The following is an 18,539-nucleotide window of genomic DNA, read 5'->3' as shown; positions in this document are numbered from 1 at the left end:
TCAGCCACAATTGCAAAATATCTGAAATTTTGACAACTGTGGAAAACAAATCATCTTCGACAATTTTTTTCTTCACTTCTTACCAAAAAAATATCCTAAAAATACTAATTTACATTATATTAATTTTTTAATTTGTAAATCACTTTTGATGGATATGTACATATACATACATATATATATATAGAGGCAGTTCAAGGGACATATGCAAAAACATATGTAAAAACAATGGTTTTTCAAAATATGGGTTAGAGGTTTTGGATTGAAGAGAAGATCATCCTCATAAAAAATCAACTCAATCTGAAATTTCTAAATCCATCAAAAGAGATTTACAAATTACTGACAAAAATTGGCAAAAGATCGACGGTCCACATTCTAAATCACTTTTAATGAGGTTAGAAGTTTCAGATTGGACTGATTTTTTTTTTTTTTTGATGATCTTCCCATCATAGAGATCATCCTCACAAAAATCAGCTCAATCCGAAACTTCTAATCCATATTTTGAAAATTTATTCATGTTACATTGTTTTTACATATGTTTTTTCATATGTACCTTGATCCTGATCCATGTATATATATATTGGTTAAGCATTATAAATGGTTGTTCTACAGAATGAGAAATGTACAAGATTCAAAGGACTTACAGTATAATGTCAAGAATCTACCTTATAACCTTGGATTTTTTTTCCCTCTTGAACAAGTTATAGAGGAATTGAAGTCTTCTAGAAAAGTTTGGAGAGTGTTCAGAGCGTCATGAACTACTTAAAAAGAGTCTAGAACGTTGTGTACGTGTCTCACATTATTCATACTTCATAGTATGATAGTTCTAACATGTAAATGATGATAGAGAATTTGAGCTTGTTATCGTAACCATTGTATCGTGGCCGTGTATTTCGATCTACACCCCAAATCTATGTGTTATCATTTGTACATAAGCTTGAAAGGTGCGCATATCTTTCGAACATATTGGGGTCATGGGGATTAGATCAGGTGGCAGCACATGGACACTACAAAATGAGGGATTAGGTCTGCGACAAGAAGTTCAAATGTTTTACAGGAGTTCGATGACACATCATGTATGTAGACCCTCTAGTGCATAAGATCTGCTTAGAAGAACAATGTTTATTACATGAAAAATGAAGTCCTCACTCGAAAAACAAAAAGAAAAAAAACTATTAAAATTTTACACCAAAGAAAAAAAGGCCTAAAATACCAAGTCAGATAGATTTTTGAGTAGAAAGATCACCCTACCAGTCCATGAGATTCAGTAAAAAGCCATATTTCCAAATTCCAGCAAGTACCCCTGCATTTCATAAGTTTCTTTGTTTGGGCTTGAACCTGCAGTTTTATCATTTTAAGCATCAACTATATGAGAAGGCAACAACATGAAAACTTTTCTTGTAAGATACTCAAATTGGCAATGCTGCTGGGGCTTAGACCCCCATAGCTTAGTTGGTCCGATACAATGCAAAACAACTTTGAGGTTGTGGGTTCAAATCAAGCTTACCTATAATTATAAAAATTAAAAAAATGATGATTCATATCATATTTTCACCCGATAGATTTGGATGTTGTATCTGATCATCTTTAGATTAAAAGATTAAAAAATTAAAAAAACAAGTCACAATTCAAATCTTAAGATTTAAACAAAAAACATGGAGCAAAATTTAGATGAAAAACAATTCCAATGTAAATTTTCCTAAACCTTGTCAACATACAGACATAAAAAATTCATGGTAAATATGCCAAACTATAATAATGGAGGAATAGGAATCCATTAAATGGTTAACCTATTGAATATGGACATCACTTCCAACAAGAATCACCAGAGACAAAGGTTCACCTCTTGCTATCAAACATGAAGTAAGAAAATTCTCTCCATCCAAAAGCAGCAGTAGTTGAGCTCGACTGATAGGATTTTAGCTTCAATAGTGTAATCTACAAGGTCCAATATAAGCAAAACCCACCTTATACTAATTTTTTTAAACATCTCCAACCCTAACCTGTCCAAGCTCTCCTTTGTTGCACATTAAAGACTTTAATCCAGTCAGCCACTAGGACAAGCATTGCAAAACATCTTTTGGTCAAACAATAGACAAGAAACAATTATAACATCAACCCATTCCAAAGAGAGCCAGGACAAGATCATATTAAATTGTTACATAACTCTTCTCGAAACAACCATGGAATTCGTCGAAATATGTTCTTCTAAACTAAGTTTTGGTGCTATATGCCATATATCTGTTAACTTTGCAGTGGGTAGAGAGTGTGTGCACGAACTTAGACCCATAGCTCAGTTGGTTTGACAAACTTTGACGTCGTGGGTTCAAGTCCAGCTTACCCATAAAAAATAAAATAAAAATAGTGTGAGCATGACCAAAACCTTAATTGATAGGGCAATTCTTTTTTCCCTCGTGGTTTATGAAGTAAAATGACTTATTATGAAACACGCAAGATAAAAAAGAATTCCTCCTTCCATAGAAAAAATTAAAATCCTCAGAGATGGGCCCCGTTTTATCTCTGAAATTTGCCTCGCAATGGATGTTTAATATGCTCATTTGTAACAGTGCAAATGATGCACATTGCATGTTGTATATCTCAAATACAAATGCCATAGAGCCAAACAAATTCTCTTCCACTAGGCGATAAACTAAGAGAGCCGGCTGAGATGGTTTGGGCGTGTTCAACCAAGGAAGATTACATTCCCAATTAGAACAAATATTCAAGTTGAAGGTCCTACATGAGCGAGAGGAAGACCCAAAAGAACTTGGGTGGAAAACGTCAAAGCAGATATGAACTCACTCTAAATAACAGAAGACTTGAATTTGGACAGAGTGGAAGTGAAGGAACATGATTCGTTTAGCTGAATCCAAACTTTGGGATAAGGCTTTGTTGTTGTTTGAAGTGCGCATGGACTTCAAAACAAGGCTATTACGTGCCCTTTAACCTCTATTTCTGTCAATATGCAAATCAACCAGTGTAAGAGAAGATCAAATTGCCTTCTTTTGATCATAAATGGCCTGGTAGTGTCCCCACGGCCATCCAAATTAATTTTCAAATGGGAAATAGGAATTTACATTCCTAACTAGAAGGCATTAGCCTATCGACGTCCAATCCAATTCATGCTCAGGTGGGAGAATGAGATATTTCTAAGGCACCTCAAAATAACTCATCGGATCACAACTCTACTGTTGAAAGGTAAGGAAGCAGATCCTAGTAAGTCAGCCCCTTCATAATCTCTGAACTGTAAAGCACGTAGGATCATGTGCTTAACATCTCATCAATTTGTTTGTGGTTATTTCAAATATTCCAGAAAACAACACAATGTGGTAGCTGATTAGATAAAAGAGGAGGGATAGAAAGTATTTTGTTTTTGTCTCATAGTGGGTATCCCCACCCTTCGGATGAGACTAATCACACAGTCACAAACACCGCCCCCTTGGAAAGTCTTATGTGCAACTGGTTGAGTCGAGGGTCAACCGGACCATGGAGGGTGCCCCCAAGGAATTCATTGCTTCGTGGGGTTTCGAACACTTGACCTACCCTTCCTGAGGAGCTTATCAAGGTTCAGCTTGCCACTAGGCCTACCCCTTGGGGTTTGTATGTGATGCTTGGTCATGTTATTGTGATGTCCAATCAAAATCACAATAAACCATTTATACAGTTGATCTCCAACTAAGGTCCTAGACTACATAATAGTGATAATGATGCGTATGTTACTATCCAACGCAAATAAGAGACCTCTAAGACAATGCCCTTGAGCCTTGAGAAGCAAGAAAAACAGACACATCCATAAACACGTATTATAAGCTAATATTATAATATTTTAGTTACATATATATAAGAATTAGTTGTAAATATAAAAATGATTATATAAAAAGTAGAAGAAAATATTTTCACATACCAGACTTTCAAAAAACTATAGTTGTTTGTATAAACATGGTTCAATGTTTCACTCCGTTTCGGAATGCTTCAGCAGCACATTTCGGTTTCAGATGAGACTAGAAAGAAACATTAACCCCAAAACTTGAATGATTTGGGAATGTTTCTCATTGTTTAGGTCTAGACCATCTCAGTTTTTCTTCAGACCGAGACATTGCATGAAGAAAAGATTGTAAATCTTGTTTAGAAACTATAGTAGATGGATAATGGGAAACACTAACCCTCTATTAGAAATCACATTTTATGAAAAGAATTATTAAGATAAACGGTGCCACTGTGAACAAGTCAAAATATGCATGGGAATCGTCAACACGTGTGAGAAATATGTATCAACACAATAAAAGAAATCCTAGATGTGTCATTTCCTTGTTACTTAGCTCCCTAAATATCAAACTAATGAAACCAGCCAGAACGATGGAACACACTAAACATCGCTGAGAATATTAAAATGAGGAGTCTGGTCCTCCAAAATTAGTAAAACACAACTGCCAAAGCTCATTTAGCATGAAAAATGGCCAAAAACATAAAGCACAAACCCATGAGGCCGTGACCTCCAGATACCTCAAAGTAGTCAAATTTACATTCCTCGTGATAAAAATTTAAAATCTCGTTTTGATACAGCTTTTCAATCAGGAGAAAAAGAGACGGTCTTGACCAAAAACATTCTGATACATTCCAAAACATTCAATGTTTAATGGTCAATGTGCTGAAACGTCCTGAAATGGCACGAAACACTCATGATAGACTTAGAGCTCCCCTAATATAAACTTGGAAACTATGAGCTTCTGTACACCAATGAACAAACCCTATTTTATTATAATTAAAGGATTAAAAGCAAAAGCCTTATTTCGAACTATCTTCACAGCAAAACCCACAACCTTCCTCAAAGTTGCAAAAGTTTGTTAATCCTCTTGCATCAGAATTTAATAATAGTGAATTAGGGTTTCAAAATACTCTAGCTAAAATGGTTCAGGATGTGCCTGGCAGGACAAAATCCTAGAAATGTTGTCTTTGTTACATGGATTAAAGTATAGTTTTCCACAGAAAACCCAAGTTCAAGCTGACAAAATTAATTCATTGGGTAGGGAGAACCCAAGAAGAGTGGTGCTTTATTGATAGTCCTAAAAGAAATCCCCAGGAGTATCAACGATGACCTTTGAGCAGAGGAAGGGATTTACATTGGCAGTACCCTCACATTGCTGCATTACAAGAAAGAGTTCTAAAACAATTATGTGAATAATGAAACACATTCATAAAATATGTATAATTCTCCATGTACTTTTGGTGGTTTTAAGATAACAGTTTCTCAAATAGAGAACCAAGAAACAAATCAAGACCTTGGTCATACTTGGGTATAGTACAGCATAATCGAACCTCAATAAGAACCTATGACCAAATATATATCCGAATAACTTCATGCGTCTGAGTATACACAATTACTATGAGTAAAACCTAATCCTGAGCATCTATCAAGTATCCACAATTACTATGAGTAAAACCTGAGATTAATATGTACTATTTCTTCACAAATCTTAGACTGTGGTGCTTGATGAACCGAGTACACCCCCAATATCCTTCAAACCTTGTGAGTACACCTGAGGTCGAGAGCATGTTGTGCAGATTAGCACAAAAGATGCAAGCATAAACATCATTCTTAAACCGAAAATATAAAAATTACTACTATACTGCCACAGTGGCATCCATATTCCCGGCCCTAAGCTAGGCAAATAAACCCAACCAGTAGCAATGAACGGCATGACCAAATCCATTTACCTATTGGACAATACTAGTAGTTTTGCCACATCATTGTTATCCAATCAACCAGACTCTGTACATTTCAAGTCATCAATAATATCTTAGCAACATTATCCTATAAGTAACGCGCCCTCTCCTCTCCACCAAGTAATGTATCACTCTTCTTTAATTTGATCTCCCCTATCATCACAATAACAAACATGAGCATCGTAGGACCCATGATCTCTACCCATCATTTTTCCCTTTTTCGGAGTCCACGAGCAGAATTTCAAGGAAAGAGAATCAGTCAACACTTGAGCATGACAGAAGAGGTATGCAAACCTGATGGGTGTGATATTTCTACGAGATTCCTCCTCCACAACTTTGGGTTTGTCTATGGGAACATTGAGATGTCTTAGGTTATCAAGATATGGTGTGACTATAACACAAAGCCTGCGAAATAAGTATCTTCAACTCCACTAATAAGACCATAATAATATCTAATAGCTCAAATTTTAAGGGTAATTTCAATGTAACAAAACAAACACTCAATGCAACTGGCCCTGCATGGTCTGGAACAAATTATAAGCAATTAATACAACTTTTGATGTTATAGAAAATTTTACTTAGTTAACTATTGTCAACATTCTGACAAATAGTAATCGAAATTCAATAACCATTAAAAAGGTCACCCCCTTAAAATTAATGTTATTCTATTCACAATTAACAAATACATCAACACTAAACCCATTGAAATTATTTGAAGTCCACAAACTGATCTTCTCACCCGCTCGAATTTCCAATCTGTGAGCAACAACTTCTTGGTAGAGAATCTCACTAGTCTATCGAAAAAAGTTTTCACGAAGAAACTTAATCCTTAGTCCAACATTTCTCACAGCCATAACATCGCAATTCTTACACAAATATTAGTAAAAAAAAATCATTTAAACGAACACAACACTACCCATTACTAATCCTTGAAATAGTACAATACCATTGTTAAACTAGTCTTCATTTGTATACGATTACAGCACCAACAAATATAATACTTCTAAATTCTGAATTTAAAGGGGAAAAAAAAGGGTCTGATACCTCATATTTCTGATACATTTCCAAGAGAAAACGAGAAGAGCTCACGAACAGGCGAGAACTCCACCAAACCAATATCCATCGCATACCCAGAAACAGGCAACTTCAAATCCCGTAATATACAGAAAGCCTCGGCCATTCGATTCCTCGGGACTTCTTGTGCAACCGAACAATGAGGAACCCATGAATCCGGGCAGTATTCTTCGCCAGTTTCGACGCTTTCCTTCTTGAGTAAATCACACAATTGGGATTGAAACTGAAGAAGAGACAAAGAAGGTGTCGGGGAGAGAAAGAGAACGTTTCCTTCATTGGGAAAGCTACCAATTGTGGAGAAAGTTAGAGACAGAGGTTCTTGCTTGGAAGCAAAGGTTTTGATCACGTTTTGGAGCTTTGAAGGGTCAAGAAATGGATTAGAGAGGAGAGTGATGTGTGGTCGAGATTCGATTTCGATGAGTTGGGTACTGATCTGACGGCGAGCAAGGACGTTCCAGGCCTTCAAGACCTGGTTTTCTAGGGCAGGATCGAAGTAGAGTTCGATTGCATAACCTTCCGACATTGCTGTTGAATTTGGGAAATTAAAGACAATTAGTGAATCAAGAAGAGAAATTTGAGAGAACCCAATTCAAGATGAACAAAAATAAGAAAAACCCAAATGTCAGATTGAAGAGAAAAAGAATCAATCAAAATTTCAGAACCCAACAAGAGAGAAAGAAAGGAAGAACCCTAGAAAGCGGTAGAGAGAACCCAAAAGTGGAATTTTGAAGAAAAAAAACCCAAGTGAGGTTTGAAAAGAAATACAGAAAACAAAACCCCAACAAAAGAAAGAAAATAAAGTGCAAGATTGGGATTTGGGAGAGAGAGAAAAAAAAAAGAAAAAAAAGAAAGAGGGAGTAAAGAGATCAAACAGGGTAGAGAGAGGTGGAGATTTTTGAGAAATTATTTAACAGACAGACAGAGAGAGAGAGACAGAGAATTTAGTGCCGATGTTAGTTTTGGATGATTAGGGCAGGATTAGAACTTGTGGATCTAACATTTTTCTCAAAATAAAATATATTTTGTAAATTAAGGAATATAAGCTTTTAGTATCCAAAAATAGAATTTCTACCCACATGAGGCACATGGTTAGAACAAATTAGAGACATCTCTTAAAAATCTAATAGCTCAAGTGGTCTGGCTTGCAAAAGAATGTGCCTCAAATTAGATGATGGGTCACAATCTTTCTAATTTGTGTGTATGACAAGAGTGTTAAATTTAAAAATATCTTAGAACGTGGAGCACCTTTAACATTGTATGTAGCAATATTACTTACCATATGTTAGGATTCTTAATGAGATGGGACCCATTGAAATCATGTTCGACACTCCAATCATACAATGATCATATTCAACAAAATAATTATTGTCATTGAAAATCCATCCACTAGTGTGGGACTACCAATTTAACCGTTATCTTCACTTCTTGTTTATCACTTACTTCTTTCTTCGTAAATAGAATAACCTCTATAATCACAAGTATTTCATTTCAATAATTAGGAAATTTAAGGCACAATGACCAAGGCATCCTTAAAAAAAAAAAAAAAAGATCTTGAATTCAAACTCACTTGTTGGCCACCGATAAGAATTTATCTTTACTTACCTGGTAGGTGTGGTTTGTGGGGTATTGTATGTACCTGAGAGATTTTGGTGAGATATGGTGTTCTAAGAGATTAGTTGTCTCACCCATGCTAGTTTGGCCTACAGGTCCAGAACCCTTGTCAACAAAAAATAAAGTATTTCATTAAATCGTTGTTTTTATTTCTATAAAGAATCTTGGTGAGATATGGTGTTCTAAGAGACTATTTGTCTCGCCCATGCTAGTCTGGCCTACAGGTCCAGAACCCCCCCATCAACCAAAAAAAAAATTATTTCATTACAATCATTATTTGTGTTTCTATAGAGAATCAAGATGTGTATAAAATAAAGTTGTTAATAAAGTTAAAAAACTTTGAAGCGGCCATCCCGCTTCAAAATTTTAAAGAAACCCTCTCTTTTGAATTACACATGACATTTCTAAGGAATTATTCTAAATATTGACGAAAATGTAGAGACATAAAATAAATACAAAATGCCATGTGTCTTGTAACGATGAGGGTTCTTTCAAAATTTTGACTCGTTAACAATTAAGATAAATACAAATGATGTTTTTTTTATAAATGGATTTCCAACATTTTAAGGGTAGGGTTCCAATATTTAAGAGTAAGGCTCCCAAAAACATCATTAGGATGTTTGGGAGATGGAGTGGCACACCTAACATAAAGGTCTAGTCATGAAGCTTATTTGACCATAAATCCTAATTTGACATTCAACCCTATGTAACTTGGTCTTTACATGGGGGCTGATTTTTTGACTTGACCCCCAACATGTGTCCTATTCATGTTGACCATCTATGGTCTCACTTATACCCATCACTGCTACCATCATCATCTAAATCCTATTCCAAATATTGAGGTGTCGGCATCAAACAATATATTTTATTATTCAAACTCTATGTTATATCCTTGGTTGAAAGTATATCTTAATATCAATTTTTAGTACCTCAGTCCACATTTTTGGTCTTCTTATATTTCTTATAAAGTTTTTGACTTGGTTCTAAGCACTTATTTTCAATGGTATTGACTTCGTTGTTTGTGTAATCCATCTCATCATCATCGTCGTTGTCATCATCATCTTCTTTGTTATTATTTTTTGTATCTCAATTTTTTCTTAATTGGATAATTTTGTAAAAATCCGACCAATACATTGTATAGATAATATTTTAGGACTGATATTCTCACTCGGAGGGAAATCATTTTCTGCTTGATTGTGATCTTTCTTACTTTCTTAAACATTCAAACATTGATTTAATTGTTGAAGTGAAATTGATAGTTAACCCTCAACATGAAAATTAATGAGAATACTCAAATAGAATCTCAAGAATAGAGTAGGCTTTAGATTTGCTTTGTTGATTTAATGGTCAATATCTCTTACATTCAAAATAAATTTGCATGATAATGCCAATGATCTATAAAGGAATATATTTATATAACAAAACACTATTGAGTGAGACTCTCTTTAATCACTTTATTGTTTTTCTCTTTACCTCTCAACTTTATTTTCATTCATCTAATTTTATTACATTTTCTTTTTATCCCTTTTAATCTATTTTATTATTTTTCATCTTTTATCTCTTTAATCTTAAAAGAGTAATGATAATATGACGGATTTTTTATGGATAGACTTGTCGCAGGCTGATGTGGAAGCACATAATTTATTAAAAAAATAAAAAGTAGAAAAATAGAGTTTCTCTCTCCTGTCCATAGTGAAAAAAGAAACTTTCAGATCTAATCACCTTGTGACATTCAAAACCATGATTTGATGAAATGGGGTTGTCGAGGATAAAATTATATGAAGTTTAAAAATAAAAAAATAAAAAAGAGTTATTTTTCACAATTGAATTTTATTTTTAAATGCAGGTACTTAGTAGCCGTCCATTTTATACACCATGGATCAAACTCAAAAAACAATTATTTTTTATATTTTATTTTAATATGAATATTTTCATGAAATCTAGATGTTTGTGTTGTTGGATTGTCAATGTGGGCCCAACGATCCTCTTTAAAATTTGAAATCTAAAAAAATAAATGTGGGTAGAGAACGGGTAAGAGAAATTTTATTTTTTTTTTTAAAAGTTATGTGCTTCCACGTCAGCATGCGTCAAGTCCATCCACCAAAAGTCTGTTAGATTATTAGCACTTATCTGAAAATTCTTTAATAAAACTCTTCCAACTTTATTTTTTTTTTCACTTTTATGCCTTAACCTTCACATCAAGCTATGATTTTATGGGATCCATTTTATTTCTTTTACATTTCATCTCCCATAATTCTACTATATTTACGTTTTTCTTACCTCTTTAATCGACTTTATTGTTTTTCATTTTTTACCTCTTTAATCATAAATTTTTTCAATAATACCCCAAACCAAATTAAGCTCGACCCAAATTTACTAATTTCATGTCCTTTTCGTGTCGTATTTATAGGTCATGGTAAAATTTCCACCACACTCAAACTTTTTTTTTTTGTTGTCTTTTACACCCTCAACCTGAGAGAGGATACCCATAGTGTAGGCATGGGTGAACTCTAGTGTTTGTATACGACTGAATAGTCTAATGGAGTACCTATAAGTCATTAGGTCTGAATTTTTTCACTACAGGCTTAATGAATAGACAAATAGAAGATTTCCAATCAAGTCAAGGTTAGAAGTCACCAATCAAGATAATTTTTCACAATGTACCATCCAAGATTGACTATATTCTCGAGATAGTTTACCAAAAATAATGTGCCGCATGGCTTTTTTTAGAGGGTGCTTCATCAAAATTTTGATGGGTCTAAATAAGGTTTCAAATCTCCATTGATAATTTTGGGAATTTATACTTTTGGTGTTAAAAAAATAAAAAATTGTTTATGGGATTTAAAGAAATCCAAAATTAAAAGAAGCAAAATGTATTCTAGATTGGTTTCTACAAATTTGCGGGAATTTGATAAAAGTTGAGTTCATATATTTTTCAAATCAAAACGCCCTTATCTTTTTAATTAATAATTAAAATACCACCTAAAGTTTGTAAAATATGAAATCAGTTATGAAAAAGTTTAAAATTTTTAATATAACTATAAAAATAAAAAAATAATCCTCAAAAATCACTTTTTGGACACAAATGACATATGAAGTCGAACTCGATACCTCCCACCTCATCTGCATTATTTAGTGGTGGACGGATTTGACTTAATCTAGCTTCGATGTATTCGTCTAAAGTGCTTTGTTCTCGTCGTTTAATACAATTATCATTCATCATAGATTATGAGTTCTAACCTTTTTGATACTATTTTCTTGTTAGCTGAATGCCAATTAAAAATATGCATTCTTTTGTCCACAAGTATACAATTCATATCATAAGATACATAATGGCACAATCTGTAATTTATAATTTAAAAATATTTATTTTATATTAAAACTATTAAAAATATAAAAACAAATCCAAGAATCCTATTTTTTGGATTTGTCAAACCTGAGATTACTCTAATAGGATATTCCAATGGAGCCAACTTCTGTACATGATTATATAAGGGTAAGAAAAGGCCTACAAAACCCAGTCTAACCCAGCTCATCTAATTACAATTGGGCCTAGCCCTATGAAAATTATATGTCCAAGCCCGGCCCATCTCAAGTTTAGCCCATCAAAATTGCATTTGAGCCAATTTGTGGGCCAAACCTGTTTATGCTTTTAAGTTGTTCTTTCTGCTTATTTAATGCATTTCATAGTCTATAATTGATCTACGTAAAAATTGTTAGCGTCCAAGACTTCATGAGAACGTCAGCATTTGTTAGAACTCCTTTTCTTAAAAAATGGCTCTTATTTTATTTTATTAAATAGCTAGATTGTCACTTTTCAAATAAATATCAGCGATCTCACTATCTTATATTAACGAGTTCGTTACTTTGAAATATCTACAATCTCGCACTCTTCATGTTTTGGGAATTAAAATGAACAATGAGCCGGAATTGAAATTTCATTATATTCAGTGGACAAAATGGTAATTTATCTTTTATTTAATACATTTTATTATTTATAGTATAATATATAAAAAAAATACTAACGTCCAAGACTTCATGTAAATGTTAGCATCTGCAACAATCACCTTTCTTCAATAAATACTTGAGAAAAGGCTTCCTATTTTACTTTTAACACACAAAAGTAAGATTTTGTGGTCATTGTTCAAAAACAATTTTGTAAATCTCACAATCTCAAAAATACTTATCTCGACGAGAAAATTGAAATATTGTCGAGTTGAGATAGGTTGAAGTGGTATCACAAAGTATACCTTCCATCCAGATTTATTTATTTATTTTGCATTTAATGGCCCAGGCCTGTTTTGATTCCTCAGCCTAGTTGCCAAAACCTATAAATAGCCTCACACACCCTTGGAGAATTAATTTGTGATTCCTAAAGTTTGAATTATATGCACTAATGCTGGGGTGACACAGAATTTACTGCAATTCTCATAATTTTGATGTGAGGTGCACACATAATCGTAGATGTGTTTTCTCGTGATACAAGTAAAAACCATCTACGGCTATGTGCGCACCTCACGTCAAAATTGTGAGAATTGTAATAAATCCTGTGTCACCCCAACACAACTCAATTATATGACCTAAAAACATGTGATGGCGTACAATTCCAAACCATTAGCACTTAAAATTGTCATCCTCCATGAAAATATTTTACCAAAATTAAATAGAGCAAAGCAAACATCTTTCCCATTATAATGAGTAGAAGTGGTCAAACACCAAAATTTGTATTGCCATAAATGCCTCCACTTTTGTATTTAAATTTATTATAATTAGGTTTGTTTTGATAAATTACAATCCACAAAGTACAATGATGTTGCTTGATTTTCAAAATTATAGAAATATCCCTTTTTTATTATATAATCTTTAAAAACCTCAAGTTGGAACCTTATATTGAACTTCCTGAGGTGAAAGTGTATGGGAACCATAAATGCTTTTCATTGAGTAAAAAGTCATCTATGGTTCCTATCCACTTTCACCTCAAGAGGTGCGATATGAGATTCTAGCCTGAGGTCACTTTAACATTATAAATGCTTTTTCACTTAAATAAGTCTCTATGGCGTTTATCCACTTTCATGTCAAGAAGTGTGATATGAGATTCTAGCCTGAGGTCACTCCAACATGACTCTTATTATAATTAGCATCATTTTGATAAATTACAATCCACAAAGTATAATCATTTGAAAAGTAATTATTGTGATTATAGATCGTGAGATTACAATTTTCTTGATTTTTAATCAAAATAACTCTAATTATATTAATTTTAAATGAAAAGGTGGGAGCATTTGTGAGATCCAAATTTTGGTGTCAAAATCAGAACGAGTTCTGCGGCTCTTGTAATAGTAGTAAAGATAATTAATTTGATACCTTACAAGTTTCATAATTTTAAATCAACCACATTAAAAATGCAAATGAACCTTCAACATCATCATGACCCCACACTGTCAACTTGACCTAGAATAGATAGAATTGGAGGAGTTGACAAATTGTGGTAAATTTCTTTAGGGTTTCTAAGCAACAACCGGGACGGGACTATTAATTCGCATCTACTCTCATTAAAAAAGGGCATATCACTCACCTACTCACCGTTCTAACAGTTATGAACTCATTAGATGCAGGTGGATTTGAATGTAATTTTGCTTAAATTTCATCTAGGCCTCATTTGGGAAGACTTTTAAAGAAGCACTTCTCTTTGAAAAGCTTTATTATTACAAAATTAGTCATTTGGTGGGAACGCTTAGGAAGTGCTTTTGGGGATTTAGAAAATTGTCACCATTTGGTGAACAAAAAACTTCTATGAACATTTTGGTAGATATGTTAAAAGTTTTGGACATTTTGATCATTAAATTAATACCTTAGAAACACTTTCGAACTATACTGAATGTCAAATCTCTGTAGTTTAAAGTCGTACTTGTCTTGATATTTTTCTGTTTGTTCTTTCATTAGCATAAATGTTTGTCATATATGAAATGATATTTTCATTTACAAAAAATGTAACGTTTTATCATATTCCTATAGCAACTGAAAACCAAAAGTTGGTTTGAACCCCTTCTCGCTTTTGCCCCATTTTTGGCTTCTCGATTTAACAATAAGCAATTCATACAAAAGTCGAAAGTCATAATAGGTTTGAATGTCTTCTGACTCTACACCTCTTTGACCTCTCGATTTTGTTGTGAGATGTCTAATATTCTTATTGGACTTGGACTTCAAAAGGCAATGTAGTATCAAAAAGGACCTTTCCCGAGGCGGAGTGGGCTTGAAGGTAGCGTCTCTGAAATGAATTTTTTTGGGTATATATTATATTTTTGAGTAAGGTTTCTTTTTTGTTTGCTTTGTAAGGTTCCTTATGACTGTAAATAGAGAGTCTGTACCTTTTATTGTTGACAGTGGATTTTTTTCTCTCTCTCCTTTGTGCACGTAAGTAATTTGTCAAATCACATAAATCTTTTGTGTTCATTTTGATTTTCGTCTGTACTCTTGTTAAGCTTTCACACAACAGCTTAAGTAGGAAGCAATTTTAATAACAATCACCAAACAATAATGTTGAAAAAAGCGCTTTTGGAGGCTAGAAGCAGGAGAAGTGACCCTGCAAACACTACCTTAGATATTCTACACTAAACTTACAGCAGGGGAATGGGTCTTCTGTAAAAGGTTCAATCTTTGATAAAACAATACACTACCGAGGTTCAGTACACCATCACATCAATGAACCATCACAACAATCCTGACCATTCAATACATGGTCCACCTCAAATAATCAATAATCAAAGTAGTTCTTATAAATGAGGGGAAGATAACATCATCTTTTCTTCACCACCCACACAACAAAATGTTCAATTTTACAAGAGGAGAGCAAGAAAGGTGGTTGAACTAATAAAAGCTCAATGAATTTAAAGCCTCCCACCCCACCTCCAACCCAACCCAAAACACACCTATATATATGTATACTTGTCAAGTTGGTTTCTTAACCATTCTCATACTTTGCTTTAATAATTCTCATAAAGTCATGGGTTCTATTGGTAAGGTTGAAGTAGAAATGGAGTTGAAGTCCTCTTCAGATAAGTTTTGGGAGGCCATTAGAGACTCCATTACTCTCTTTCCCAAGATCTTCCCAGAGCAATACAAGAGCATTGAAGTATTGGAAGGAGATGGGAAGTCTGTGGGCTCTATCCGCCTCATAAAATTTGCTGATGGTATGATTTCTTGATCATGTGTTTTATTATATAAGTAATCATCTTTGATCCTTATTTTATTTTTATTTTTTTAAGTTTGTACCTAAAGCTAGGTCTCGCGATGTTCAAACCGATTCGATCCGAAAATTGGTGGGAGGGAGGGTTAGAGCAAAATCTAATTCCCAATTTTGATCCTTAATTATTTTTTAAGTTTCTACCCAAAGTGAGGGCCGGCGATGTTCGAACCGATCTGATCCGAAAAAACATGAAAAATCGGATTAGGATTGAAATCTCATATCTGATTTCGAATTGGATTTGGATATACCGCAATCCGCTTTGAAAAAGATCCGATCCGAATATATTTTAATATTTTTTGTATAATTCATAATTTCATTAGATACATATAGATAACATGTTTTAGTCTCATAGGTTTTCCTCTTTATTTTTAGTTGAAAAGTGGATTTTTTATTATTATTATTTAAATTTTATATCATTTTTTACATTTTTAATTGTTTTGAACATTGATAATTTGAAAATAAGGTATGTGATCAGATTGGTTTCAGATTAGCTAAAAGGATTTTTTATTTTTATTTTTGAGAACTAAGCAACATGATATAACAATTTGCATGATTTTTTTTTACCAATTCAAGTTTTAATCAACTAGGAAAACTCGGGTTTTAGTAAATTTGAGGTTTTAAAGAAGTATTTGAAGAAATCTCAAACTATAATGTCTTTCTCAAAGATTGAGAATCTCTCTCATATCGTAACCATGGACATAGGTACTATCAAACTACAATAAATCTTAGACTAAAGATAAATTGACCTGAAAAAGCCACTCGAAATTCACTCGTTGATATGGATGTGTGTACGGAACCATAGATCTTTTTCCTTGTGTATCCCAAAGAAAAATATCTATGATTTTGTGCACATACCACGCCGGCTCTTGAGTTTCGAGTGGCTTTTTTTCAAGTTAATTTATTGCGATTCTAAATCTTATTGCTTTCTACAAGAATTGTCTTTTATTTTTATTGCAATGTGGCTTAATCTAGGGTTAGACTTAGACACTAATATCTTAGTTTTTCTTTAACTTATTTAGAATCTTTAACTTGCACATTCCTTTGAATTTGTATTGCATCTAAGATGTTCTTTATTATAGGAATTCCTATTGTAACATTTTCGAAGGAAAAGATCGAGGCAGTAGATGAAGCGAACAAGACACTAGCATATAGTGTCATTGACGGAGAACTCGCAAATTTTTTCAAGAATTTCAAGGCCAATTTAATTGTTAGTTCAAAAGGTGATCAGACCTTGGTGAAATGGTCTAGTGAATTTGAAAAGGCAAGTGGAGAAGCTCCTGATCCAAGCATCATGAAAGAATTTGCAGTTAAGAATTTCCAAGATTTGGATGACTACCTTATCAAAGTATAGATCACTATGTCTATGTTGAGTTGGTGTTAATGGTTTCAATAAATTATGGAGTTTCTCTTATTTATGAAAATGAGAAATAAATCTTAGTTGTATTTGCTCTATTTTAATTAAGGAACATAGTTTGAGATTGAGCTAATTATCATTATTTCCTAGTAGAATGTTCACAAAAATTCTAGGGTTTGTTGTTTTTTTTTTTTTGTTGTGGAAGTTACTCTATGTGTTTAAATGATTGTGGATGGAAAATAAGCTTGAAAATGATTTTCCTAATGTAGACACCCCAATTTGAACTGACCCTCGCTCGAAATGATCCAAAAAAATCATTTTTCTAGTAAAATTCATCAACGCCTAAAAATCCCAAACCCTTGAAACTTGATATTTTGATCAAATCAAAGGTCCCAAAAACCCCCAAAGGTCCATGGACCTACAATGAGGCTTCACAAACCCCTCACCTTCTCCATCTCTCACTCCTCTAACCTCAAAGTCAAAAATGTGATAAGTCCACCTAAGGTCCACCAAGATTCAATCCCTAAATCTCATTTTAGCTTCACCCTAAGGCAAGCTTAACCCTAACCAATGTCTTAACCCACCCTAAGGCAAGCTTAACCCTAACCAATGTCTTAACCCACCCAACTTAACCTTAATCCCATGCAACCCAACTCTAGCCCAAACCCTAGACCCAAGTCAATCCTAAGACCTGAACCCTCTTCAAGACATAAGCCCAATCCAATCAATCCCAAACCTAAAGTTCATACCCTTACCCATAGTCATATCCATACCCATGATCAACACAATCAATATTCATGGAATCCTTGATCATTAAGGAGGATACTTATCACCACTACTCTTCACCCCTCAAATCCTTCTACCCAACCCCATCATCATTTTCAAAAAATAAATTAACCCACACTCATGCATAACCTACCCCCATTATTCCATCAAAAAGCAATCAACCTATACCCCTTCTCCTTAATCAACTCACCTAACACACACTCACACCCTTGGGACACTTGTCACCACGACTTCCAATATCCCAAAATCAAATAACCTAATCCTTTATATAAGTCATTCTTTTAACCAAATACCATATCACTTAACCCCACCTAATATTCAACCCATATGGGTTGAAAAATCCAACCTATTTGAGTAAAAAATGATCAATTCCCAACACCTTACACAAATACCCCCTCCAACATCAAAATAATAACCTCCCAATGCCTACACCTCGTGCCATAAGTCTTAACCCTCCACCTTTGACATTTCTACCCCAAAAGTCAATCTTCAAAATCTATAAAAACCCTCTATCCCTCTAAAAAACCCATGTTTGAACACCCCCCATCCCTCAAGTCATTTCTCTCAATTCTCTTATCACTCAACTCTCAACTTTCATCTCTCTCAATTTCAAAAAATGAACTTTTTAACCTACTCAACTCTCAACACAAGGATTCCATCAGCCTTCAAGTTCTACACTACAAGCTACTCAAGTCAAATCGAAAGAAAACACTCCAAAAATACAAAGAATAAGAGTAAAAAAAAGTC

The 18,539-nt window shown here is 33.8% G+C and overlaps 2 protein-coding genes across 2 annotated transcripts; one reads left to right on the top strand and one right to left on the bottom strand.

The window, feature by feature from the left end:
* Nucleotides 1–1,074: 1,074 nt before the first annotated feature.
* LOC147405636 (uncharacterized) lies at nucleotides 1,075–7,870 on the bottom strand. The gene is made up of 2 exons (XM_086433435.1): nucleotides 6,766–7,870; nucleotides 1,075–1,335 (listed from the first exon to the last, which is right to left on the bottom strand). Exon 1 carries the CDS (start codon nucleotides 7,316–7,318, stop codon nucleotides 6,767–6,769), a length of 552 nt encoding a protein of 183 aa, XP_086289561.1. The 5' UTR covers nucleotides 7,319–7,870; the 3' UTR covers nucleotides 1,075–1,335; nucleotide 6,766.
* A 7,493-nt stretch (nucleotides 7,871–15,363) lies between these two features.
* Nucleotides 15,364–17,139, top strand: LOC147405635 (MLP-like protein 423). Its single transcript, XM_086433433.1, has 2 exons — nucleotides 15,364–15,596; nucleotides 16,732–17,139. Exons 1-2 carry the CDS (start codon nucleotides 15,410–15,412, stop codon nucleotides 17,001–17,003), a joined length of 459 nt encoding a protein of 152 aa, XP_086289559.1. The 5' UTR covers nucleotides 15,364–15,409; the 3' UTR covers nucleotides 17,004–17,139.
* Nucleotides 17,140–18,539: the final 1,400 nt, after the last annotated feature.

The sequence above is a fragment of the Akebia trifoliata genome, chromosome 3, assembly GCF_017979445.1.
Source record: "Akebia trifoliata isolate Shusen 1 chromosome 3, ASM1797944v1, whole genome shotgun sequence".
NCBI classification, from domain to species: Eukaryota; Viridiplantae; Streptophyta; class Magnoliopsida; order Ranunculales; family Lardizabalaceae; genus Akebia; species Akebia trifoliata.
Note: the sequence above shows the minus strand (reverse complement) of the source record. Positions and strands in the feature narration are given on the sequence as shown.